Source organism: Equus asinus, chromosome 25, assembly GCF_041296235.1.
Source record: "Equus asinus isolate D_3611 breed Donkey chromosome 25, EquAss-T2T_v2, whole genome shotgun sequence".
NCBI classification, from domain to species: Eukaryota; Metazoa; Chordata; class Mammalia; order Perissodactyla; family Equidae; genus Equus; species Equus asinus.
The window spans coordinates 47,140,660-47,167,888 of NC_091814.1; the positions used below are offsets into that span (position 1 = coordinate 47,140,660).

General features: G+C 47.4%; 2 protein-coding genes across 27 annotated transcripts in view; one reads left to right on the forward strand and one right to left on the reverse strand.

The window, feature by feature from the left end:
* Positions 1–2,586: 2,586 nt before the first annotated feature.
* Positions 2,587–3,147, forward strand: KIAA0040 (KIAA0040 ortholog). Its single transcript, XM_014845340.3, has one exon. The coding sequence runs from the start codon at positions 2,718–2,720 to the stop codon at positions 3,009–3,011; it is 294 nt and encodes a 97-aa protein (XP_014700826.1). The 5' UTR covers positions 2,587–2,717; the 3' UTR covers positions 3,012–3,147.
* An 11,110-nt stretch (positions 3,148–14,257) lies between these two features.
* Positions 14,258–27,229, reverse strand: part of TNN (tenascin N) — a 103,171-nt gene continuing 90,199 nt past the window's right edge. For all 26 annotated transcript variants that reach the window (XM_070498031.1, XM_070498029.1, XM_070498027.1 and 23 more), the window contains 4 exons: positions 24,653–24,749; positions 23,663–23,830; positions 17,254–17,417; positions 14,258–15,160 (listed from right to left, as the gene is read on the reverse strand). In XM_070498031.1, the coding sequence (XP_070354132.1) occupies positions 15,020–15,160; positions 17,254–17,417; positions 23,663–23,830; positions 24,653–24,749 (570 nt within the window). In that variant the 3' untranslated portion in view covers positions 14,258–15,019. The remainder of the gene's footprint in view (positions 15,161–17,253; positions 17,418–23,662; positions 23,831–24,652; positions 24,750–27,229) is intronic.

Genomic DNA, 27,229 nt, shown 5'->3' on the forward strand with positions numbered 1-27,229 from the left:
TGAGGAGTTCTGGGATCCAAGGGAGAGTTTTCTCCCTAAAGAGCCTGTGGGCTTGAGGGTGTGTAGACAGATCACCGTGCGCTGTTCCCAGGGCCTCAGAGGCGCTCCGGCAGAGTCTCCAGCAAGGGGATGTGACTTTTCAGAATACTTTTCTTTGTTGCATGTTGAGTTTAAGTTCAGGCAGCCATATGCTTTCTATAAACCTCCACTTGGGCAGGACTGGATTTTTATTGTATGTATCTTCATGCATTTGTGAAGTATCTAACAAAGGAAATAAATCTCTTTGCAGTCTTGTTTTGCAACAGACTGGAATAACTGTTTAAGTCAATCTGGGGAATAGCCAAGTAGCATAAGATTCTATAAATCCTGGGCTACTTGCCAAAAATGGGTTAATTCCACACAAAGGCATATGAGGCCCAGAGCAACACCTGTGAAGGGCTCACCCCTGGGGGATCTGGAGTCAAACATCCCAGAATGAGCAAGGCCAGCTCTGCCGCTCACTCACTGTGTGACCTGTGCCTCTGTCTCTTTGGCTGTGGGATGGGGGAAACAGATTGTACCTACTTCATAAGGTTGTAATAAAGACTAAATAAGTTAACAGGTGTAAAGTGCCTAGAAAAGTGACTGGCATATCAGTTAGTTCATTTCCATGGGCCAAATGGCACAGTAGCTGGTGTCAATTTATACAATTGCATAAATTGCATAAATAACATCATAAGGGTGTGGGGCTGCATGCCAGCAGACTAAGACCGAGGTCGGGAGTGGTGGGGCTTGATGGACACATGGTCACTGGGTACATGGAACACTTACAGAGTGTGTTATCTAAGGAATTAGACCTCCAAGGACACCCCCTGGGGTACCATGTCCCACACCCCACCCAGGAGGGGACACACATTTATACTGCAGTGCAAGACAACAGAATGAAGCCTGGTCTTCAGAATGATTCTAGACTCAGGTGCCCCAGTGGCTTTCTCCATAGACAATGCACCATCCCATTGCTCACTTAAAAGTGAAATACAAATATAAAGTAATATCATCATCCTTAGTTCTTCTGCTTGCCCAGCAGCCTTCGGAGAGCCCCGGACCCATTTTCCAGAGGTCTGGGTTTTCATCACAGCTTTGCGTGGCCTCATACATGTCACCTCCCCTGTCTGGGCCTCAGAATCTTAATCTTTATGTGAGAGTGTTGGTTGGGATGATCCCTAAGGTTTCCAGCCTGAAAATCAATGACTCTTTGATCTTTGGGTCCAGGGCAATGTCTTGCACCAAGAGGTCTCTTAAATTTTCTTCAGGGCTGGCCAAGTGGCACAGCGGTTGAGTTCACACATTCTGCTTTGGCAGCCCAGGGTTCACCGGTTCAGATCCCGGGTGTGGACATGGCACCACTTGGCAAGCCATACTGTGGCAGGCGACCCACATATAAAGTAGAGGAGGATGGGCACAGATGTTAGCTCAGGGCCAGTCTTCCTGAGCAAAAAGAGGAGGATTGGCAGCAGTTAGCTCAGGGCTAATCTTCCTCAAAAAAAAAATTTCTTGAATAATGCCTGTCTTTCAAGTCTTGTCTGGACACAAGAACCAAGATTCCATATCTGAAGGAGCCTCTAAAACCTTATACTTTGAATGCTGAGGCCTAAGATATGTGTGGAGAGGTGGAGGGGGTGCCAAAGGAAGAGGGCCTGCTTTGTATAAGCAACCAGAACAGCCCCAGCTGTAAGCTGAACTCAGGATAGGAGTAGGGAGGCATCCAGGGACCCCATCCCAGTTTCCAAGCACCATCACTAAGCAGCCTGCAAGACTCCTTTTCCGCAGCAAAGGAAGGGAACAGGCAGGGAAGGAGACTTGGGAATATTTGGTTGAGGGACAGAAAGCAAAGACGAGGGTAATGAGGGAGAGGAAGTTAGAAACAGAGATAACCAGAAAATGGTCCCCCACCTAAGGCACGATGAGTCCTCGCCGGGCACAGGAGTGGGATGTAAGAGGGAAGAGACCTGGAGCAGGGAAGAGAGAATGAAGGGCAGTAAGGAAGGCAGGAGGGAGGCAGGATGAGGACTGAGAACTTCTTACCTTGGGGGAGGTCCAAATCCCCTAAGACAGGCAGCAAGCCTTAGACATTTCATCTTGCTTAAGCTTTCCTAAGTGTTGAAAATAGCAAGTAGTGTTCACAGAAGGTCAGATACAGAGCTGTCCTGTGGGGGGGACGTGTTCAACAGCAATCAGGTGGAGAAAGGATTGAGAATTGCTCTTATAGAGGGTCCAGGATGCCAACTCCTAACCAAAACACCAAACAGACACATTGCTGTTCATTTATCTAACCATTGCTGAGCACCTACTATGTGCAGGTCTGATAGACTATTCATTTTTATATCCTAAGCCAAACATAGTGTGTCCATAGCAAGAATTGGTTTGTACTTGTTGACTAAATGCATGCATATATCTTGTTTATTGAGTCTTAATACAAATTTCAGTGAACTCTGGAAATCGTTGATTCCCTCCCCTTTCCTAAGCCTAAAATCTATGATGTTATTAAAAATTATAGACCATTTCCACAGCATTTCTCTTGAATAGTCTGTTTTGCTCTCTTCAGGTGCCGTCAGTGGCGTGCCCAAACCCTAATCTGGAAGAGGAATAAATTGCAAGTGGGCAAGGCTGCATCCTTTTGAGTCCAGAACTTGCTAGTGAGCTGAAAGGTTCCTCTGGCCCCAATCTAGCCAAGCAACATGGAGAAAATCAGCTCCTTCTTTAGCACCATCTGGGACATCATCTCAACCAAACACCAAGAGGGCCTCTTCAACACCATCTGCCTGGGTGTCCTCATGGGGCTACCACTCTTGGTGGTCCTCACACTCCTTTTCATCTGTTGCCATTGCTGCTGGAGTCGGTCAGGCAAGAGTGGCCAACAAGCGGAGCGAAACAAGGGGAAGAAGAAGAAGAAGAAGGCTGAAGAAGATCTCTGGATCTCTGCTCAGCCCAAGCTTCTCCAGATGGAGAAGAGGCCATCACTGCCTGTCTAGCTTGGTAGGAAGCAGAGGCGTCCTCCCTTGGGGGCTAAGCTGCCTTCCAGCTACACACGGGCTAGGGAGCAGCAGCCCCTGAAGTGATGCACTCAAGTCCACAGAGGAACTACTCAACCAAGGAACAAACCTCAGACTGAGTGTCCCCATGGAGGGCACTCCTGGGGAGCACATGAACAATTCTTGGGCACTGTCTTGGCAGCTGTGTCCAATAGCAATGCTCTTGACTACAGACTCAGGCATGCCTTCCACCCATCTCTGGCATACTCTATATGCAAAAGCACAAGGAACACTTATTCCTAGATCTTGACATGCCTCCCAAATGCACACGCATGCACACCATGCCCACCACACACACGCGCGCAAATTCAGGCAACGGGTACCTGGGCAAGTACATTGTGTTCATCAAATGTCATTGAATGTCTACTTTGTGCAAGGCCCTGGGCAAAGCAGTACATTATCGGCTCTTGCCAACATCTCACAGGAAGGCCTGGCCAGATTTGGGCACACAGGCTCAATAATATAACAGGCAAGGTGCCTATGCACTGTCTGTTCTGTATACCACTCAGGTCAGAGATGTGTGCTTTCCTAGTCCTATCCCTACATAACCTTTCACTGGAAATCCTCATATTTGGACCATCCAGCAACCTGGTACAGTCCCCGTCCCTGTATATTGATACAGATACACCAAGTTCCTCCGCTTCTGACTTCTCATCTGGGAGGAAAAGTTTAACGTGCGATGGATCAAAATTTATTGAAAGCTATTGTGTGCAACTCATGACAAAGTCCTCATTACCACTGATAGGTATTTAATGTGGTCCCAGACCTCTCTCTGAAATGCTGCCCTCAGAACCACTCAGCGAGGCACCCTTCTCCAAGCAAGAACAAACAGCTCTTGGTAGTGACTGCTGGAAAGCTATAGAAAGCAAGTGAACTCCATTCACTTCAGTGGACTACAGTGTGGACCCGTGTAATGTATGTTTTACGGATGGAAAGGAGAGGCTACACCTGAGCTAGGTGTCTCCTATGTAACCAAAGGTTTCAGTGGGGAAGGAATTAAGACAATCACCGGTACAGTCTCACAGAAGACACACTGGAAACGATTTCATAAGGTTGTAATGGGTGTGTGGTATGTTGCAAATGGAATGCAGAAGTTACAGAGTTTAAATGAAAGTAGGATGAAGCTATATAGAGGTTTATTAATATTTATCTTGAAGCTCAGGCAAGTGCCTTGCACACAGTTGGTACTCATAACTGTCTGTGGATGCTGTTGGATACATGATCATGCTAAGGGTAAACTTGCAATACCTTGCCAGTACCCCCAAGTGACCTTCTCTTCTAAGTGAGCCCACTAATTGCCAATGGACGGAAGTTGGGTATTGAATTCTACAGGAGGTCGCATGCAGAACCAAGGGTCAGGTTGACAAATGTGCCCTGAGGTCCGTGGGGACATGTAAACATGTGAGTTGAGGAGAGCGTCTCCCCACTGGGCTGAGGTTGCGAGGCAGAGCTAATCCACTAATAGAATGAACTGGTTGGTGTTTTGATTGTATTGTGACCATATTACAAAGATGGATAATCCCCAAGTTGGGGGCAGACAGTGCTCTAAAAATCCCTTTGCAAATCTGCTGGGTAGCTCTCTTGAAATATTTTCCCATGGAAGCTGTTCTAAATGGTGGAAAAAATGCAATTTAATTAATGATGTAACTAAACTATGATATTTATAGCAAAAACTAAAATCTATAAGATTGTGTTAATGGAAAAATATACTCTATTTGCTGACTTGGGCTACCTGGTACTCTCCTGCCCTCCAGGCATACTCCAGGCCCACGGAGGGCGGGCATCTGACAGTAACTTCTGCACCAGGGTCTTCTAGCAGGTGACCCTGTGAATCGTAATTCAGGCCTGCACATATTTGAGAAACAGTCACATTCACCCTCTCACCCCAAGTGGCCCTAAATACCTTGGGCATTTGGGCCCCTCACTCATACACCCCTTTGACCAAAGCAAGCAGCAGCCCCTGATTCTCTATCCCCTTGTCACACAGAGACCTTGTTATGGAGCATCTGGCTGTCCCCTTCACATCACAGGATGACTAGTCATCTCCCCACCTCTACTGCTGCCACCGGGATGAGCTGCCCTTCCTGACTCCAACTCTCAGTCCCCCTAAAATGGATGACTTGAGGGAGACGTGGAGGCTTATGGCCGAGACTGGTGTCAGATATGATCTAGGAGAGCAGATCACCGGGATCAGGGACCACACCAGTAACATGGTTGCCATGGCAACTGGCTGCTGGTTTGAATTAAGACAGCAGTGAGTTGTCACTGCTGTGACAAGGCCTCTGTCTCAAGGTGCAGTGCCCCACTGTCTCCTAATCGAATGGACTTGTGTTCTACCTCCAGGCATGAAACACCCAGAAATGCACTTCTCAGTTGCTTCCACAGCCTATGACCCAGGAGGCCCAAACCCTGAATGAGGTGTACATTTTCCCCACCCCAAACTCCCCTGGCAAGCTTCATGGGGTCCCTACAACAGTGCCAGGTGCATGACAAGCCCTCAAGTTTGTGTTGAATAAGTGGGTGTGTGAAAGGAGCCCAAGGCAATTAGTGGAGTCCACACCCTTTTCTTCCCACTTCCTTCTCATCTTTATTCTCATCTCATTGCCTCTTCTCCCAGCACCACCCTGGCTCCACCCCTTTATTTCTCTCCATCTCTACTCCTTCTTCCCAGCCTCTGCCCCAGAACTGCCACTGGCAACCGGGTGCCTCAGGACTAGAGCCTGCTTGGCCCATCCTGCGGGGTTTAAGCCAAGAGAGGGCAGAAAGGATTGTAAAGAAGAGGCTTCCTAAACCAGCACAGGCTTGGGGAGCAGCGCCCAGGCCCGGGAGTTCCGAACAGCTTCAGCCAGACTCAGCCATCAGAGGCAGGGAGCTCTTTTCCCCACTGGTCAGTGGATGCGCCCTTTTATTTCCTTGGGTGAGGGGAAGGGGCAGATGTAGAAAAGGGCAGTCACCTTTTCAAGAAGAATATAAATGGTCCAACTTGTATAGTATTTGTCAGTATTTTTTTTTCTAGAAAATTCAAACACACCCAAAGAGAAACTTATTTAAATAAAATACTTTGAAAATAAAAAGCCATGCCTGACCTCCTTACTTGCTGACCTCGGATAGTTACTTTCTTGCCAGTATTAGATATTACCCTCTCCCAGACATCACACAGAAATGATGGGTGTAGCAACTTCCTCTGGGAAACCAAAGGCCCGGCGTCCTGGGCACTGCCTCCCCCATGGCAGAGTCACAGGTCAGAGGACCAGGAGTGTGCTCAGACCCCTGCCTGCAGAGCAGACACCTCGGGGACTATGCATCCTCAGAGTGCCAGCTGCAGAAAAAACACACGGATGGTCCTTGGCAACACTTCGAGAACATTCCCTTCAGTGAGGTCAATCAATGTCTTCTGAAAGAAGAAAGGGGAAAATATGAAAAACTAAGCAAAAATAGACCTCTGAGTTAAATCTGGTGCTGGGAAGGGAAGAGATTAAGAGCCTCGATAGTAGCTGCTGGGCAGAGAGGTAGATGATAGATGATGGATAGAGAGATGATATAAATAGAGGATAGGTAGATACATGATAGATAGGTAGATACATAGATACATAGACAGATGATAGATAGATAGAGGATAGTAGACAGATGATAGATAGACTCACACTCACGTTTGTATATATAAATGTATGTTTTTCAAGTCAGCCGTAGCTTTGCTTTGGTTATGAAATGAAATGACTTAGATGCTCCTGATTTCTCCCTTGATGATGCTAAGCTGGTAATTAGACCAGAAACCCTCTAGAGTAGTACTGTCCAATAGAACTAGGAATGATGGAAATGTTCTGTATCTACACTGTCCAATATGGTACCATTAGCCTCATACAGCCATTTAAATTAATTAAAATTAAATAAAATTAAAGGCCAGTAGCTGAGTTACACCGGCCATATTTGAATCGCTCAATAGCTGTGTGCAGCTACTGGCTACCAACCTGGAGAGCATGGGTCCAGAAGCTTGTGGGAGGAGTGGTCAGACCCGTTGGCAAAACACTGTGTTTACTGCATTTTAACTAGGACTTAGGAAGGAAGGCCTGCGCCTTACCTCCCCCAAGGCAGGCTGATATTTCCGTAGTTTTAGTTGATTCCTGGTCTCCCTTCCCCATCACCACATACTCCACGACAACCTGAGAACAGAGACTCTTCACTCAGCTCTCTGTTCTTTCCCCCAGGTCTTCCAAACCTTTCCAGTGTTGGAAAGGGAATGCTGCCCAGAAGCCATCTGGAGGAGGCGCAGCTGCTGCACACCTGTGGGGATGCCAGAGCCACATGCTGTCAGCTCCACCTGCCCAGCTTGGCCCTGACCTTGGGTGTGAATATGGATTTGGGCAACGCTAAGAGCATTCTCAACTCACCAGAACATGCTGTGCTGGCCTCTCGCCCTTTGACCTAATATTATTCCCAAATTCAAAGTCACAGGATTACAAGACTGAAAAAAAGAGTCCCTTCAACACAGCCTTCTGTCTCTGTCATAGGTTCAAAGGGATGTTTTCAAATACCTATGACACTTCATTCAGGAAGGGCCATGCATGCATCTAACTCCCTCTTGAGGCTACTCATTCCATTAACAGTTTTGATTCTGTACTAAGCGCCAGCGATACAAAGCTGTCTGGAGGGGCTCACAGGCTGTTTGGGGGACAGACAAGCAAATAGACCATGACAATACGTGTGGTCGCTGCTTCCTTAGAGGGAAGCTCCAAAGCTGGTTTCAGGACAGGTGTGGGGGCAGACAGTAGGAGCTGTCCACAGAGTTGCAGAGGAGGAAATTGGGAAAGGAGGGCCCCGTGTGCATTGCCTACAACCTGAAAGTGCAGCCCGGGGTAGTGATGCTGGGGACAGGCTGACAAGGACCTCCATAAGTGTGGTGGGCTAGGACTCACGCCCAGGGCTGTCCGGATTCCGAAACTAACTCCAACTTCCACTGGTTATGGAAATTTAGGCCCATGATTTAATCGCTGTAAAAATTGCCTGTAAAGTAGAGTTAATGATAGCCCCTATCTCACAGGGAGAGGAGTAAATGAGATAAGGTTTATGAAGCGTTTAGCACAGAGCCTGGCTTACACACGTGCTCAGTAAATGTTCGTTGTTATTATTATAAAGGGTAGAAGGAAGATCATGAGCGAGTTGTGTCTTAGGAGTCAAAGGAGAAGAAAGCCCAAGTCCACAGAGTCAAACGGTGCAGACAGGTCAACTGAGATAAGAATTGAAAACAACGTACATTTCTATGCCCACTGGTATGACGTGCTCCCTAATTGCACCACACATTGCACTGCCTACAGTATTCCCGTACTCCCAATCTGCAGTTATGTGACAGGCCAGGTCCTAACATACCTAGCCCACCTCAACCCACGCCCCCTGCCCACAACCAAGCAACCCTACAGTGACAGTGCCCCCTGGTGGCCAGATGAGGAGAGAGTTGCATCAACATCTTTGTCACCTTTCAAGTGTTTCCCTGAGAACATGCATCCAGCCGCATCACTGGTCCTCAGATTAAATGTGTTAAAGACTCACTGGGTCTTACGGATATTCACAAATCTCAGGGTCAAGAATGCCATGCTCCTTTGACAGAGGAGGGATTTTCATAACCCTACGTCTTCATTGTTGTTACAAACAGATTTCTGGTGAAGTGTCCCAGATTTTACATCACCGCCCACAGGAAAGGTTCCCTAACCCCACAAGTCTTCCCCATCACAGCACGACCAGACTGTATGGTAACTGTGTGTGTTCCTGTGTTCCTGGCACTCCCCCCACATTCCCACCTGCACTAGAATTCGCCTTTATGAGGCCAGAAGTGTAACTGCCTTATTCACCACTGTATCTCCAATATACGACATGGAGCCTGGTACATACTATATGCTAAATAAATGTATTGATTAGGAAAAAAACAAAAGAAAAGAATCACTGGGGTGTTTCTTATAAGCACAGATTCCCAGTCCCTCTCTGCCCTTCTGCCGGATTTATTAAATCTTGGGTGGGGGCCAGACAATCTGCTCTTCTAACAGCTAGGTAAGGCCAGTGGTCTCTGAACGACACTTTGAGAAATATTATCTAGATTCTCAGAAAACAAAAGAATTCTATGGTCAAGTAAGTTTGCAAAACACTGCATCCTGTGACTTCCCCACTCCTTGCGATCCACAATGCGTGTATCACACGAAAGGTTCTAAGAGGTACCATAACGAAGAAACTGGTGTAACTCCGCTTACCTCAGAGTTTTCCCAAGTCTGTTTGACCATGAAGTCTCTTCTTTTAGCACATCTGGAAGAGCAAGGGTTCCGAGGAACACCGTTTGAGAAATGCTGCTGTGGAGGGTTCGTGTAGCCCCCGTGCTTCATCTGTTCCAGTCTTTCACTGCCTGCAGCTCAATTCCTATCATCCCCAAGGAAACCCTTTCTGAAATGTAGCCAGATTCTCCTTCATGTCTACCAAACTGTCTTTCTCACTCTGCCCCTTGTCTTTCTTCCGTTTGTGAGCCGTAATAATCCTATGGGTGGCTATCCACAGCAAATACACCTCTATTAAGGAAAGGGAGAATAAAGAAAACCTGAAAGTTTTGAATGAAGTTTCAGAGACCAAAGCTCCCGCCCTGTGTCTTACACTCCAGAGAGCTTCCTATCACACAAGAGCACCTTCCTTATCTATTTGATTCTCGCAGCAACCGATGCAGTGAGTAAATCAGGGTTGGATATCATTCCCATTTTACAAAGAAGAAAATGAGGCCCAGGGAAGGCAAGTAAGTAATTCACCCGGGCCTGGAATGGAAACCAAAGTCTTCACGGCCGACCCCAGTGCCCTTCTACGCACCAGGTGTTGTGATCCAGGACCATCTACTGATTTTGGCTCCTCAAAGACTGTTAACTTGCAGGAGCCCCTCCCTTACCTCAGAAACGTACTAAGTACAATAAAGGGCTCTGCCCACAAGCCTTTAGAGGGCCCCAATGTCTCCTTCAGATGCACCACAGCAAGCCTCATCTCTTTATCCTCTTCCAATTAAACCTAATTTTCTTCACTTACCAAAATAATGAACTGTTTTCATTCCATTTTGTTTTCTTCTATTGTTTAAATTACAACACTGCAATGCCATGGTTTTCTATTTCTGTCATTATGAGTGCCCTGCAATTTATCTATTATAGAATAAACAGGCTTTTATGGGCTAAACTGGGAACGTAACTTCTTTATCTGACATTCGAATTGGAACTCAACCCATTTCCTATCTCCTCATAGAAACAACCAACTAACAGAGGAACTTCGGGAAGTGGAAATTCACTTGCACATTAGAAACAGCCTAAAATCCCTTCCAGGGGTGCCGCCTTCACCTTTCATCATGCCGACGGCCCCCATCCCACCTGTCCCACCACCAGCCCAGCAGAGCCGGCCCGGGACAGAGCCCAGGTCTCCCCAGGCAATATCTGGGCCTTTCCCAGCTACCTGCTTTGTGCATTAGTCCAGCAGTAGCACTGCGCGCAACTGCCAAGCACAGGCTGGATGCTGAGCCGTATCCTACGGGCTGACTCTCCAGACTGTTACCCAGGAGGGAAAAGTGGAGACTCCCCCAGCACTCCCCTTTATGGAGAAGAGGAAAGTGCTCGGGAAGTGAGAGGTTCCTGATAGAACAGCACTGCCATCTCCTGGCCTGGCTGGGTACAGCTTGCCCCCTGCCCTGGGCTGCTGGCCCCAACTGTATAGATTCCTGCTCTTTCTTGACAGAAACGCCTTCTTGAGCCTCTCCATCACCCAGGTGAAGCACTTAAGAGAATGACTTGGAAAATTTTTTAGTGGAAAACTTCCTCCAGCAAACGACTACGTTTCGCCAAAAGCTTTTCATTATTTCTACTTGTTTTTCCCTCCGCCCTGCTCTACCTCCATTTGCGTTTGTCCTGTCCACATCCTCTCTCTCGTCACACACCACACCTGCTTCTTTCCCTTCACAACATCCCCTCGATCACAATCCCTTGGGTCATCCTTTGTTTCTCTCCTTGGCTCCTTCAGCACCTTCTGGCTTTAATAATCCTTGAATCCCTGAGAATTCCAAGTTAAAAAGCAGAGCTCCTGATGTCACGTGACAAACAAACACTGGGACCTGAGTCCCAGGGGAAGCTACTGTCAAGAACCACCAGCCCTAAACTCTGCCACTAAAGGACCCCTTCCTGCCTTTACCACGCATCCCCCTCAAATCCTATTGACTCTTCCTCCTAAATTTCTCTTTAATCTGAGCCCTTCTCCCCTTTCCCACCATCTCTGCCACAGACCAAGAAAGTCAGCCCCTATTGCCTATTGCAATAGCCCTAACTAGTCTGTGAATCTCCATGCTTTCCCCAAAACTTCCTTCAACACCTACTCCCATTCACTTTCATGCCGCCAGAATGATATTTCCAAACTAAAAGCCTCACTACATGTGTCCCTCCAAGGTTTACAGACCTCTGAGTGTTCTCCACTGGCCAACTCTTGCCTCTTAGCAGTGGTCCTCAGCCCTGTGTGCATGTCAGAATCCCCTGGGAGCTTTAAAAAGCTCAGATGCATGTGACTCGGCTGAGACTCAGAGAAGCAGAGTCCTCAGAGGTGAAACAGGGTCTGTATACATAAGAACTTCAGCTGCTTCCGATGGACGGTGAGCACTGACAACCACAGGACTCGCACAACCAAGACAAGAGTCCCTGCTCATCTCTCCAGCCTGGCCCCCACCGATGACACCTCACCCCACCAGGAAGCCACTTTCCGCCCTCGAACATGCCACACTCCACCCTTTCCCATCTCTGCCACCACACTCCTTTTTCCCGAGGTGCCCTGCCTCCTCCCAGGCCTCTCGTTTCTCCCGTCAACTCAGATTCGTCCTTCCAGACCTAATGCCCACATCACACCTGTGAAGCTTTCCCTAGTGCCCTGCTCTGCTCACTGCATCCAGACCACACCCCTGTTGACTCACTGTCCCCATTGTGCTACCCACTGTCATGGTTTGTCCCCGTGGCTGTCCCCGCCACACTGCGGGCAGGGGCTGGGTTCTGTCCATCACTGCTTTGCTAGCATCTTGCACGGAACAAGCAATGGCTCAGAGACCTTCTCAAAGGCTCAGATACTTCTGTCCTCGCTTCTACCCTAGTACCTGGCTTGCAGCCCGTCCCTCCAATGACAGCTTTTGTTTTCTTTGGTTTGTCCTACAGGGTAGGAATGGTCCCTTAAGCTTCAAAACCCTGATGGCTCAGAACTCAACTCTCAGAAAAGCGTTTGACCCTCTGAAAAGCAGGTCTATCCATAACCCCATTCCTGGGACCTAAATTCAGCTGCCAGAGCCGGTCACGTTAAGATGAAGTTAGGCACGGAGGTTTAGGGCTGGAATGTTCTCCTCAGGCAGACAAATATTCTTTGAAAATGAGCCTCCCCTGACTTGCTTCTCTGCCCTGCCGTAGAGCCCCTGAAGGGTCAGCTGAGGTTTTCTCTGCCCACTCCTTCTGGACAGCCTGGGTCCTTCGGGGGAAAGAAGGCAAGACACAACACCAGTCTCCCTACCAGTTCTCTTCTTGGCCAGTGGTGGAGGAACGCAGAGGTCAGTGAGCGTGGGGTGTGCTGCTGCCATCACCGATGCCTCCAGACCCAAATGACCCTCGGCAGGTGGCCCCCTAGGCCAGAGCTACTCAGACTGATCACCAACAGCAGCAGCAGCCAGCCCAGACCGACCCAGTCAGAAGGTCAAGAACGGGGCCCAGCCCTCTGTGCTTTACCAGGCATATCAGACGGCCCGTGACGCGCTGGGAAGCAGGGTCCACCAGGTACCACCCTCAGCTCTGAGTCATCCCAGGGTTTGATCCATTTTGCAAAGGACACTTTTTTTGTCTAAAAAGCCTGCACCCACTGGGATGAGCACAAGGCTCTGAATCACTAAGGCGAGCACCCTCCGTGAAAACAGAAGACGAGAGGACTCATTACTGGGAAGCTATACAGAGGGGCCTTTAAGACGGAGAGCAAATTAGCTCAGGCTCGGCCCTGCCGATGCTGGATCACAACTAAAGGAAACTGGGCAATGTCTGCCCACAGCCCCTCCTCGGAGAGGCCTGCACAGCCCTCACCTCCACCACCGATCACTGCCTGCACCTTTCAGTCCTATTCTTCTTCCAGGGCACTTAACACTTCTTAAAATTGTCCATTTATGTGTGTTTATTGTCAGTCTCCACCAAAACAAGAGAAGCACAGGGCAAGAATATTATGTTTTGTTCACTTCCATAGTTCCAGTGTTTAGAGTAGAACCGGGCACACAATAGGGCCTAGTCAATATTTGTTGAATGAATGAATGACGGCACACACTCCATGTCTAGCTTGCTCACCTCTGTGGGCTCGCCGCCACTGCTCACCCCTGCCTCCCTAGCACACTGCCTGGTGAGGAGCAGGCAGGCGCTTAAATTCTTGTTGAATCAATGAACAACATGCAAGCACACCTTTAATGATCAGCCCCAACCCTACAACTGTACGCCATTCAGAGCCCCCACGATCATATCTAGCAGGGACCACAGCATTGCTCAGTGTGCATGTGTCAGCAGGAGGGCAAGGGGAGTGGTGCTGAAAACTTTGAAGGCTGACAAAAACTGTCGAGAATATGGCTTGGCACTCAGCCGGGGGTAAGACCTGGAGAACCTGAGGCAGTAACTGGCCCTCCGGTCCTGGAGGGGACTGCAGCTCGCAGAGCGCTGGGCTTCCTTCCCACTCACTCACTCCTCCCGGTTCCCAAGGCCATTATTTGCCATCATACGTAAGAGCCCACAGCCAACCAAACTCCATTATAATGCATAAATTGTACCTTCATTTGCACTTAGGTTAAATTTAGAATTCAAGTGCACTTACGTGGGGAAAATAACACAAGGCAAAATTTTTTAAATCAAGTGGTTTATTATTTTCTTTTTTCTGTGAAGAGGAATTTAAGTTACTTCAATGGTCACTGACTTCACTACAGAAAAACCTTCTAAAGTGACAGGAAAACAAGCAGAAGGGATCTGACCTCTCCGAGTGCCCATTCAAACAGTGAGCCTGCAGTGCTGAGAGCTTTCAGAAAACCCAGGGCTCCAATCGAGTGGGCGCGGGAAAGGAGGGAGGCTGAGGACATGACGCCATGACAGGGAGACACTGGAAAGAGGCTTTGGGAGGAACCAATTACCAAGAGAGTCAAATTATTTAAAGTTGAAACGAGTGAGAATTTATTCACAACATATGCAGATCTATGAAAGATTATGCAAATAGCTGGAAAGGGGGCACTTAAAAATAGCGATAACACGAAGCCTTGTTTTCCAGCAGCCTGGATACTAGTTGGAACTAAGCTAAATGTGGATCCATCCTGGTCCCTTTGGGTTCCCTTTATTCTTCCTCATAACACCAGCAATTTTTTAAAAGGGGAAAATTTACATCTTTTTTGTCAAAACCCAGTGGTAATAGAGGTAACAAGCATCAGGCTACCTCAGCCCCTTGGTCATCAAAGAGAACCCTTCTTTGGTGCTTGTTTCTAGACAGAAGATTTGTATTAACAGAGCTTTAAATATATATATACCAATTACCAGAGATTTCCAATTGGTGAAGTGCTGGATTTTTTTTTTTTTTTTTTTTTTTGCCCTAAACCTATACATTTGTTGCTGAAGATAGACTGAAAAACCTTACAGTTTCAGTGCTGTCTTTCCCATACACACTGTGCAACTACTACTGTGTCAATTTTTCAGGCCCCAATATAATGGGCAAAAATGCAGGTGACAGAAGGTAACCTCTCTGGTTTGAAGCTTGGTGACACGCTTTGCCCTGCAGGTTATCCAGCCATCTCAGAAACTAGAGGCTCTGAGCGTCCTTCAAGCGTCCATAAGCCAGTCACCACTACCCACCCTACCCCAAGCTCAAGCAGCCCCAACCCGGGACCGGTCATCTCGTGTGACGATTTCTCACATGGGCCATCAGACTGTTCTTGTCTTTCCTCCTAGTGTCCGCTTCTTTCTGTTCAGGACATGCTCCCCACTGTAGCCATGAGGGCGGATTTTCAACTCCACATAAGGAATGGAGAATTCATGTCCTTTCCACGGCTCCCAGTTCACCCCCTGCACAAAAAAACCTAAGATCAAGAAAAGGCAACTGGGAGGAGGGTGAGATCAGTTATGGCACAAAGGAAAGCTTCTTTGCCAGTGATACCACTCCCTGTCTGCTTAGGGGAGAGAAAAAGAGACAAGTGGTGACTGGGATAGTATGATAAGGGAATTGAGGGTGGAATCTAGAAACGTGTGCCCTCTGCTGGTCAGCTGTGGTTAAACAGGCTGAGGTGACCTGGAAGCCCTGAGCAGTTGGAGGATGCGGGGTGTGAGTCCAGGCGGTGGGTGACGCCAGAGCCACAGCAAAGATAACACAGGGTCAACCTGGCCAGCAAGGATCACATTATCTTTGCCTCACTCTTTGCTTTTCCAAAAAATTAAAGGCAAAAATAAACATATTAATTGGCCAATTGTGTAAAATCATTTTCAATTTAGACTGGTTAGATATTAGCTCTGGGGTAACAAATAGCCTGCTGAAAGCTAAATTTCATTTTATGTCTTTTGACTGGTGAGCGCAATAATATTTAATTCACTTAATAACCTTGCAACCTGGCCAATAAAGAGCCCAAGTGACCAATTTTATGTATTTTAATTTGTGAAGTAAATAATAAACAAGAAGCTAAATGCCTTGCAGACTGTGAAAAGCACATTAACCAGATGAATGTCTTTTATTAGCAAATATGGGGATGGTTTAGGACACGCTGGCTGCTCATTTCAAATATCTGATCTCTGATCACAGGCTTCCCTGAGTCAGCCCACACGCTGCCACCAGGACTCATGGGCCCACCCTCCTGGGCTTCCCTGGGGGCAAATTTCTTCTTCCCTTTGAGAAATCATATAAGGATTAGGAGCCCCCACTGTTGGTCAGGACCAAAGTAATCAAAAGGTACCTGGACTTTAGAGGTGCTGATATTTACAGTAATATTGGCAGGAGGTGAGTTCTGGGGAGAGGTGGCTTCATGAAGGCTAGGATCAGGAGCCAGGATGGGAAATTAGAAACCCAGGATGGGGACTCGGGGAGCTCACAGAGGGGATGGATTAATGATGAGTATGAACAAAGATGCAATTTTCAAGAAGCTGTGAGGGAGCAGGCAGGAGTTGCCCGGTAGCTGGCAAGGAGTCAAGATGATATTCACAGGTCATAGAGGTTCAAGGAATCACTGTAAGAAAGTTTCAGAGCAACGGAGGGGAAAGGAGCCCTGGAGAACTCTCAGCCCCGTGTGCACACTTCTGAAATGGAGAGACGGTTCAGCATAATGCTCTGGGCAGACTGTAGGTGGCTTTGGATGAAGTGGATCCAAGGGTGGGTCTGACCTAAGGCACGAAAGACTGTTTTCCTGGTGATCAAAGGACTTGAGAGAAATCACTCTGGTTTAACTGGGAGAACAACTAGAAAGAATTATGAAGTGTCTGTTATGGATGGAAGGTTTGGGTCCTCCTAAAACGCATATGGTGAAGCCCTAACCCCCAATGTGATGGCATTTGGAGGTGCGGCCTTTGGGAGGTAATGAGGGTTAGATGAAATCATGAAGGTACAGCCCCCATGATGGGATTAGTGCCCTTATAAGAAGAGGAAGAGAGACCAGAGCTCTCTCTCCACCATGTGAGGACACAGTGAGAAGGCAGCTGTCTACAAGCCAGAAAGAGAGCTCTCACTAGGAACCGAATCTGCTGGTATCTTGATCTAGGACTTCCTAGCCTCCAGAACTGTGAGTAATAAATGTCTCTTGTTCAGCCACTCAGTCTATAGTAATCTGTTATAGCAGCCCAAGCTGAATGAGACAGGGCTCACGTGTGCAGTAGTAAAGTGAGATGGTGTGTGACCACATCTTCTGTCTCTATTCAGCAGTGGGCAGCCTGAGCTCCCACCCACCTGCACTAAGTAAGTGAGCAGCACTGGTGGGAATGCAGAGTGGGGAGGGGTCTCAGCAGATGGACAGGGAGGGCCTTGACCTTGAGGCCATGGAACCTGGAAGAGAAGCTCTACTGCCCTGACAGCAAGCATCGGAAGGAGAGGGGCAGCCAAACCAACCAGGAGGGTGTCCCTTTTGGGAAATGAATGTGGGAAGAGCCTGGGACAAAAAAGATGTTTGCCTGTCACCTACCTCACTATGCTTGGTCTCCCCATATCTGCCATTGGGGTTGGCCAAGTGGCAGTTCTTGTACCACCAGCCGCCATGATGTGTCAGGGCACAGTTGCTGAGGGCGATATCGTTGTCTCTGTCAAAAGTGGTAAACTTCCATCCATTGTGGTAAGAAAGAGCATCCCCTGCAGGAGAGAAGAGATGAAAGGTGAGATGCAAATTTCACCACTGATCATACTCTGGCCCAAGAGGACTCAGCAGGAAAATCTCCAGGCATGAAAACACCAAGGATCCGGCGAGTTATGTCACAGGCAGTCACTCCTCTCTCGAAACGGCCAAGAGGAGAACATGGTACAGATGAAAATATTCTCTTTCCTGACCTGTCACCCAAACTTTAGGCCTGTTTATCCAAGAGCCTTAATGGCATTTTTCTTTAGAAGTTTCACAGTCATGTGAAATATTAAAATACCTAAAACCAAACTCATCAACTCTCCCGATAGTACCTGACCATCCCTCACACAAGCTAACCCCCCTCTCTAAATCTCCCTCTCTGCTTGACCATCCTCCCAGCCACCCAGACTTGAAACCCCTGAGTCATGTTTGAGAATCCTGTTGTACTCCTTTATCAAGCTCTTTCTTCTGCGGGTCACTCACGTATACCCCTACTCCCACAGCTGCCACCCTAAGCCTGTTCTCTTCTCTTTGGGCCTTCCTAGCCCCTCTGAAGCTTAAACATCCATTTTCATCATCTCAGGCCTAATGTCCTACTTCCCACCACATGGAGTTGAATTATTGCTCCTTGCTTTGCGGGCCTGTAACTTGGCTGTTCCCTTTGCACAATCTCATAGCCCACTGTCCCCACAGGCACCCTCCACTTGTGGAGTGGACAGGTCCACCTTCCATGCTTCTGCTCACCGACTTCTCTCTGCCCTGCCTCAGTCCAAATCCTAACCATTCCTCAAAGCCCACTGGATCCCACTGCTGAGGAAGACTCCCCTTATTAATCCTCCCACATACCCTCCTAACACACACACCTGAACTTCTAGAGTGCTCTGGACGCCAATATATAATTTAGCACTTCATTACATCCTGTCTGAAAATCTGCTGTAATTATTTCTCCTATTTCCCCCATCATATTTGTCATCCTTTTATAAGTTTGCTTTTTAACTCAGCTCATAAAAGGCAATAAGTGCCCATATCAATCACGAGCTTAATCAAGCTCTGTTCCTACAATAACAGTACTTACATTTACATCTGATCTCTGACTCTACCCATCACCTTCACATAGATATTCTCATTTGATCCCATGACATGCCTGCCGGGTGGGTCAGGCAGCCTTCAGTCCCACCAGGAAACAAACTCCCCAAGGCTAGACTCTAGGGACCTGTCAAGGTCTCACAGCCCACAAACAGCAGAGCCAGGACTCCAATCTCAGTCCTCAGATTCCAAGTCCTGGGTTCCTTCTGATACACTGATTTGCCTGCGGCTTCCTTTATTTCAACAGAGGGCTTCAGTTATACCAGTGAGAGCAAGCTTTCTCTGGCCGTCTACAACAATGGTTCTCAAAGTGGGGCCCCTGGACCAGCAGCATCAGCATCATCTGGGAACTTGGGAGAAACGCACATCCTCAGGCCCCACCCCAGACCTAGTGAACCGGAAACTCTGGGGGAGTTCCCTGCAATCTGTGCCCTTCAGAGGACAACAAGCCCTTCTGATGCAAGCTGAAGTTTGGGAACTTTTGTTCTGCAATTTCATTCATTTATTCAGGAGACATCAGAAACACCTGCTACATTATGGCCCAGCACCATGCTAGGCTGTGGGAATGCAAACAGAGGAAGTCCTTGCTCCCAAGAACTTAGTCGGAGGTGGTTGTTGTTGTTAGTGCTGTCGAGTAGACTCTGACTCCTAGCGACGCCATGTACGACGCAGCAGAACCCCGCCCGTCTCTTTGCACCACCCTGTGCCCTTCCGGTGCTGTCTCAGACAATGCCCTGCCGCTGTTCCCAGCGTTTATTCATAGTTGAGAGTGGTAGGGGCAGATATAGAAAGAGTTGACACACATTGTGTAAGGGGAAGGTCCCAGTTTGTCCCTCTGACTTGGGAGCTCCCACAGCGGCCCTTCTCTGCCTCAAGCAGCAAAAGCAGGAGGAGTGAGAAGAGGGTGATAAAGGCCTTTCCTCTCAGACACAGCAAAACACTCTGCCCCCATTAGTTGTCTCTGATCAAAGAAAGGCAAACTGTCACTTTATTCACACACATTTCCTCCTCCATTCAGAGTTCTTGCAGACAGTTAACTACAGCTCTAAATAACATGCAAGGGCTCCCTGAGTAATGCTCTCTCAAAGTGCACAGCTCATCTAACTTGCATTTCAAGTTCCTAGCGCTGCTTCCTAAGAATCTGTGCAGAGGCTGTTTCTTAAAGATTGGCTGTGGTTATCTATCCCTGGACACTGGGATAAAGAAAGGGGAAGCAGGTTTCAGCCTAAGGGTGGGAGTTTTTTTTCTGCAGATGGATTTTCTACCTTCTAGAAACAGAAGCCATACTGATGTTCTGGGTAGAGATAGTGAGTGTGCTCATAAATCAAAAAATAACTCTCCTCTGGTCATCAGGCCCCAGCTGAGACAGTTTTCTGATTTATTAAGCTTATCCCCCTAAGTAAGATAAGGTGGAAGAGCCAGTGGTGGTTAGACTCCCTCCCTTCTACTGGCATTTTAGGAGAAAATCTAGGTGAGAGATAAGCGCCCTACTTCTACTATAATGGCTTTGGGTGGGAAGCTGGTTCTTCTCAGGGAGTGCGTGGGAGGGGTTGGTGACAGGCCCGCAAAAGGTCATCACCCATCTCACCAAAATGTCACTCTAAGCACTTCCTCCTCCAGCACTTCCTGAGACAGGAAAGATGACCCAGGCCACTGAGCCATCTCAGACCAGAAGACATCACTGACATCATATCCCCTATAAGTCACACAGCCACAGGACCATGTGTCTGGACCTTGAACATCTTCTCTCCTGGGACCAGGAATAGGCCAATGAAAGAGTGATTTGTGCCATCTCTAGCTATCCCTTTTGTCCACGTACCCAACAATTTTTCTCTCTCTCTTTTTTTTAAGTACCAGTATTTAAGAATCCACTCAAAGCAAGAAGGGTGCTGGCATTTGGGGTAGAACAATTCTTCAGTATGGATATTTGGCCTCCCCGGCCCCAGCCCACAAAATGCTGGTAAAGACCTTCAGTCACATTGCCAAGTCCCCCCACCCAGGGGTGGACCCATCCCTGGTTGAGCAGTGCTGTCTCCTGCAGGTGGGACTCAGAATCAGCTGTAAATGATGGGTCAGCCTGTAGAAGTCATACTGCTCCATTCCAAACATCTATTTATGTTTTCATTTTAATCTCTGAAGAGATGAATAGCATTTTGAAGGTAGAGCTCATAAAATGTCCTTCCTGCCCCACTCCAACATTCATAATCAGATGCTGAACTTACACAGCACTGCCTGGCTGGAGTTTCCTTCATGGCAGCACAATGGGCTTTCTGATAGGACTTCAGTGAAAGTAAAAGTTGAGGGTCCACCTGGATAGTCTGAGTAGGGGACAAGTGTTAAACCACGCATTTCCACCAGGGCTCCACATCTCCTGTTCTAATCAGAGCTATAATGCAATTAAAAGCTGAGAAGAGCTGGCTTGTGCATGGAGATATCAAAATGTTCACCTTCTATTTGAATGCCATGTCCTCTGAACAGAAACTCACCATTTAGGACATGAGTAGCCAGAAGCTCCCTAAATTTCAAAATCCTCCTCAGGGACAAATCAGCATATATAAGGAACACTAAAGCTCCCTAACCATGTCAGTGCAATTCAGAATTCAGAAGGCTAGTACACATGGCAGACTAGATCGCTGCCCAAATGCGACCTGATTTGAAAGTCTCTCAAGGCTTCCTTAAAAAATATCTCCCCACTGTCAGGCCTGAACAACCTCGGAAGAGAATTATCTGTTAATCACAGTTAAAATGCAAATAGAGTACCTAGGAAGAGAATCCCATTAATTCACGAGTATGTTGACTCCCTTTCACTCATTTTCCCATTAGCATCAGTTCATTTACTGGGTTATTTTAAGACGAGCGTCAGAAAAGCTACATGTGAATGGCAGAGGAAAGGGGAATGGGCAGCCTAGGAAGGCAGGTCTGAGTGAGGTGCCCACCTAGGAGGCCGGTGAGGGCACTGGGTTTCAGGGAGAGATGTGGGACACAGGCACCAAAGGGAAACACCCCAACTCCACATCTTGTCTGGGGAAGGTCCATGGATGGAGTCTCTGAAGATCGGGACTCTTTAGCCTCAGAAAGGAAGGCTGACTCATGGCTGTGGTCAGTAGTAGACAGGGTATTGGAAAGAAAAGGGATGACCCTATATACTGAGACCAGAGCCGGAGGAGGCCCAAGGGGTCTAGGAGAGACTGCAATGTGCGTCCCCCTTACACCTAAGTGTTGGAAGATCCTGGAATCAGCCATCAGCAAAGATGTCTGATCTCATGGGCGGGGGCCGGGGGCTGGGGGGCGCAGAGGTAGGCAGAGTGCTTAATCCGACAAAATGGCGTCTTTAAATCCCCCTCATCCAGTTAATATCCTTATAATAAGACATACGAATGTCCAGCTGTGTTTCTCAATTGTGTTTAACTGCCTTATTCCTATGCCTGACTTTCGTGCTTTGAGTGGATTTTACTTTATTATACTCTGAGCGGATGTAGCACAGTACACTGTACGTCTAGAAGCTGTCTGTAAAGTACAAAAAGGTTGCCCAGCCTGTTCCCAGCCTATGGAGACCCAGCACACTGAGGGAAGAACTGACAGTCCCCAGCGGTGCAGGCAGTGCAGTATCTTTTTTTCCAAGGATGTTTTTTCCCTGAAACAATTCTTTGCACACTTTTCCCCACCCAGCACCTAGTCGGAACCCTTGAACAGTTCTCCGTGTCTGCTACCCAAACTCCTCTCTCTCTAGTAGGTGCTTTGTCTCCCTCTGTGTCACCATGTCACCAAACTCACCCTTCACTGACCCCTGTGGAAGCTATTTGCATCTCAGGGACTATTCTTTACAATACAAAGCATCCATAAGATTATATAGAAAGGTCTTGCTAGCAATATTATATTTTAAACTCACCTACTCTGCGCCAGGCTCCATGCTAAGCACTGGGCAACAAGAGCAATGCAAACTTCATGTGATTTTTCTAAAAATTAAATTATAAGACCTGAAAAAATTTGCATTAGCAGTTGGCCACTTTAGATCATGGTATCTGTTCGCAGCTTTATGCTGTTCAGAGTCCTTGAGCAGACAATTTTGAGAAGGCCTCCAAGGCTTCAAGAGTGCACCCCAATTTCCTTGCCTGAGCTCAGTCCTTGCTCCCCAGCCCCCCGAACTCCCCCAGGCCTGGGGAGCCCCTTCCTTTCCCGTCATCCAAGTTCTACCCTTTCAGACCCAACTCCAGCTTCCTGAAGGAAGCTCCCTTCGTTGGCCCCAGTCCTCAGTGTGCCCACCTTCTCCACACTCCTGTCATTCTTTATTCTCCTTACCATTTATCTGACTCTCTGCAAAAGTTGCCTTATATTATTACTTATCTATTCATGCTTGAGTCTAAGGGGAGAGACCATGTCTTATACTGTCAGTCATTTTGGCTGGAAACACATTCCTACATAGTTACACCAAAGTCAAAAACATGCAAAGTCAAACAACAGACTTATTTGTTAGGGTTTTAAAAACTGTAAATATAGGTTTAAAATGTAGTATTAAAACAATAACCACCCTTCCCCTCTTAAATACTCAATGGTATAATCCCAGCTTTTCTGCCACGTTGCTTAATTTTGTTCTTTTCCTTCACAACTGAACACACAGTCAACTGGCTTAAATCCAGTGAGCAGCTAATCGAGGCCCTGCTTTCCACGGAACCGCTAATTCCTGTGTTGTCACATTTGTATGAAGTTAACGAGACCTATACTTCTAATTGTTTGAATCACCACTTTCATTTTTCTGTCTTTATTCATGGCAAAGTACCACAAAATATTTTAATAATGACACAACACACACTGCTGTGCAAGGATGGCAGCCACACTGGTAAAGCCAAACGAAAGGTGGGCAGGCACCATGAAATCATTCAGAATGTGGGTTTCTCAGCTAATGTGCAACAGCCTGAATCTGGGAAGTATAAGAGGAGGGGGATCGATGTAAAATGTACAAAAGTTCCAATTTTATGACGGTGAAGGATTGCTTGAATGACTCTGTTTACCCCCACCCCCCCCCCACCCCCGCAGGGAGCAGGGTCTCAATTGTGAGGACAATTCACCTTCGCAGAACAATATTCCATCACCCAGATCCATGGCATGTGGCAAACCAATGCTTAGACACCCAAAGAGCAAGAGACCCCAGCTGTAAGGAAATGTTACTTCTCACCTGCTGTGCCTCTGTATTTCCCAACTGTGAGCTTGAACCGCTCCTTGCTGGAAGCCACTTGGAAGAAATCATATATGGCATAGGCAGACTCATTGGCAGTCTGTAAGTCCACTCTCACCTCATACCGGGTAGGAGTGCCAGTGGTGAGATTGTGTAGCTTGTCAAGTCCTAAAAAGAAGGGATGGAATTCTAATAACCAATCAATCAATGTGTGTGAGCACTCACCATTGGCATCTGAGACTTTCAGCACCAAAAGTCACCTTAGCCTTTTCCTCTGCTGTGAATGGGGGCCTTCCACACACTTTCTCTTTTAGGGGCTCATTCCCTCATCCTATTATCTCTTTTGCACAGTCATGCTAACGAGTATGGAAACCTCGTCCTCTAGGAGGGAGCAGTGGGGAGTAATCCCGGGATGAAGCTACCCCCATTGACTCCATCTCTCTAAAGCATTAGCAGTTCTCTTTATCAAGGTCTCTTAAGGGATTTTGGACCAAGCAAACCATAAACATCTATCTATTCTATTACAATTTTTTAATTCTTCATTTCCCAATTGATGCTTTTTGTTACTTCACACACTATGAAAATCTGCTCCAGAATAGAGAAGGAAAAGGGAAAAACTGATGCCCATAATGACTGGCAGAACCAGCAGAATTCCAGGGACTACTAGTATGACCTCCCAATAGTGGCCCAGCATCTCCATCAATCAACCATTTTTCTTCTCCTGTGGTTTCTAAGAAGTTCAGGCTCCAGGCAGATCCTATGGGGCTTAGATACAGCATAAAGACCACCGGTGACAGTTCCATCTTTTCAGAAGCCCAGAGCACATAAGAACCTTCCCACCAACACCCTGGTCGACAGGTTCCTCAGAGTGTCCCTGTCACTTGGACCTCTTCCTGAATGTGGTGAGCTTCCTCAAGCTGCCTGACCAGTTTTTCAAGGGGGAAATCACCTCTCCACAACCCAGCCCTCCCGGATTCTCGGAGATCATACCAAGCCAGAATTCCTTCATGGGGTCCCCAAAGCCTTCCACGTAGGCCCGCCAGCGCTTGAAGAAATCCAACTGCCCGGTGTTCCGCCTCTGGAAGACCTGCAAAGGGAGAGGGACATTTCACTCTGACATACCTGAAGATGTGACTGAGTGAAAGAGGATGGTAGGTTGGACGGGGGGCTGCTTTAAAAGTAGAGAGAAGTGGATAGAAGGTAAAATTGACAGATGTGGTAATAGATTGAAAGTGAAACTGAAAGACAGGAGGAAGTTAAGAATGATTCTTGTGGTCTTGGCTTGCAGTTCTGGACGGCTCTTCACTGAGAGCAGGGCTCTGAGAGAGGACAGGTTTAATGAGTGCATCACAGGCTCACTGGGGACATGGTAAGTGTGAGTCACTTCTGAGGTATCTTGGTAAATGAAGATGCCATGGGAGCAGTTGACTGTAAGGGCTAGAGAGAGCTAGGCTAGACTAACCAAGGTGAGAGTGGGTCTTAGATGATGCCAGGTGTTCTCCAAGTCCCATTTCACTCTCCTCTCCCCAGGAACACAGGAACATAGCCTTTTTCAACATCTCTTGCAGTTAATGTGCAATAAGCCATGTGACTCGTTCTAGCCAAAGGATTGTAAGTGAGAGCACTGGAGGGGGAGGGGTGCCCTCTCTTCCAGTGCCACGTGCCACAGTGCCTCAGCGAAAGCCACATGTTGACAGGACATGTGTCCTGATTCATTGCTCTTTCTACTCTTGCCCTTTCAAAGTATATCTAAATCAAGAAAGGGCACTCAATATAAGAGCCATAAGTTGGAATCAGCCTGAATTCCTGAGTCACCACTTAGAAGTGACAGCCAAACCCACAGAAGACTTTGCACACGTGAGAAAAAAAACTATTTTTTTTAAAGATTGCCCCTGAGCTAAAACCTGTTGCCAATCTTCTTTTTTTTTCCTCCCCAAAGCCCCAGTGCATAGTTGTATATCCTAGTTGTAAGGCCCTCTAGTTCTTCTATGTGGGATGCCACCACAGCATGGCTTGATGAGCGATATGTAGGTCTGTACCCAGGATCTGAACCCATGAACCCTGGGTCACCAAAGCAGAGTGCGCAAACTTAACCACTATGCCACCAGGCCAGCCTGACTCCTCCATGTTAAATCACTGGCATTTGGGGTTGGTTTGTTACCACAATGCAGCCCATTTTAGCCTAACTAATACAGAGAACCACTGGGACATAGAGAGTCAAATGAAGCCATTGGAAAGATGAGGCCATCTAGGAAGAAAATAGGAACTGAAAAGAGAAAATGGCCTAGAATCAAGCCTTGAAGACCCCCAATGTATCACAGCCCCAGGGAGAAAGATGAGTACATTAAGGAGAGAGAACAGCCACTAGAGATGAAGAAGGACAACAAAGAAAACGTGGAATCACAAAGGCCACAAAGAAAAAGGTGCGTCAACAGGGTCAAGTGCTGAAGAGAGGTCAACATGAGGCCTAAACTGTCCATAGAATTTAGTGACACAGAATCACTGGTGACTTTAACAAAGGCTGTGTTAGCGAGAGATGAGGGCAGAAGCCAAACTGGAATGGTTGAAGAGTGAGTAAAAAGTGAGAAACTGGAGACAGCTGGGGACTATTTCATGAGAGCATGGGCTGCTTTCATTTCCAAACCCCCTCTATTCGGAGAAGGAAGTTCCAGTCAGAGAAATAAGATTCTTTTATATGAAGTCCCTAAAAGCTAAACACAACTATATGTACTATTGGGACTGATACTACATATAATTCCTCATGACCTTGAGAGCCAAGCGACATGCCATCCTAGCTAACTGAGTGACAATCCTGGAATTCTAGAAAGCTGGAACTGCATCTTTCTACTTACTTTCCTTCATATTCATTCAAATACAGAAGCCCCAACACAAAATCCCATCTCCCTCCTTTCCACCCTGCACCACAGCATGCGCCTTGAAGTAAAACACATTATCTTGAATTTGGTAAGGTAAACCTCCTAATATTTGTGCATTCTTTACATTTTTCCCTGGGAAGAGACAGGGAGGGAGGAGAGAGCGACAGTGTGAGAGCTCCGCAAGGGCGCTCACATCTCACTTTTTCCAAAGCACCACCCATCCACGTTTGCTGGCCCAGAAGCGCCGAACAGAGGCATCAATGGGCAAGGGAGAGGCCCGGGCTCTGAGAGTCAGGCTACGGCCTCCTCAGCCGTTTCTATTCCTCAGCCTCAGTCAGCTCCCTGTCAAACAGGGTTAGAAGCAGGAAGGAAGTGTCTAACTCAGAGTTGCTGGGAGGACTAAATGAGATGGTACATTAAAGATGTTCCATAATGGAAAAGAGCTGCTGAACGGACCTTTGGAAGGACCACGGCAAACAATGACACTGCATTTATACTGTTGTTCCCTTTCCCCTTTTCTCAAGTGTCCATTTTTAGAGATGTCCTATTCCTCTCGTGGCTTCCTTCATTTCCTTATTCATTTATTCACTTATATAACAATAGTTTATTGAGCATTCGTTAAGTGCTGGCTCCAGGGTAGGCATATATGATGCCATTTTACAGATGTGAAGGTTCAGTAAAGAAATTAGCC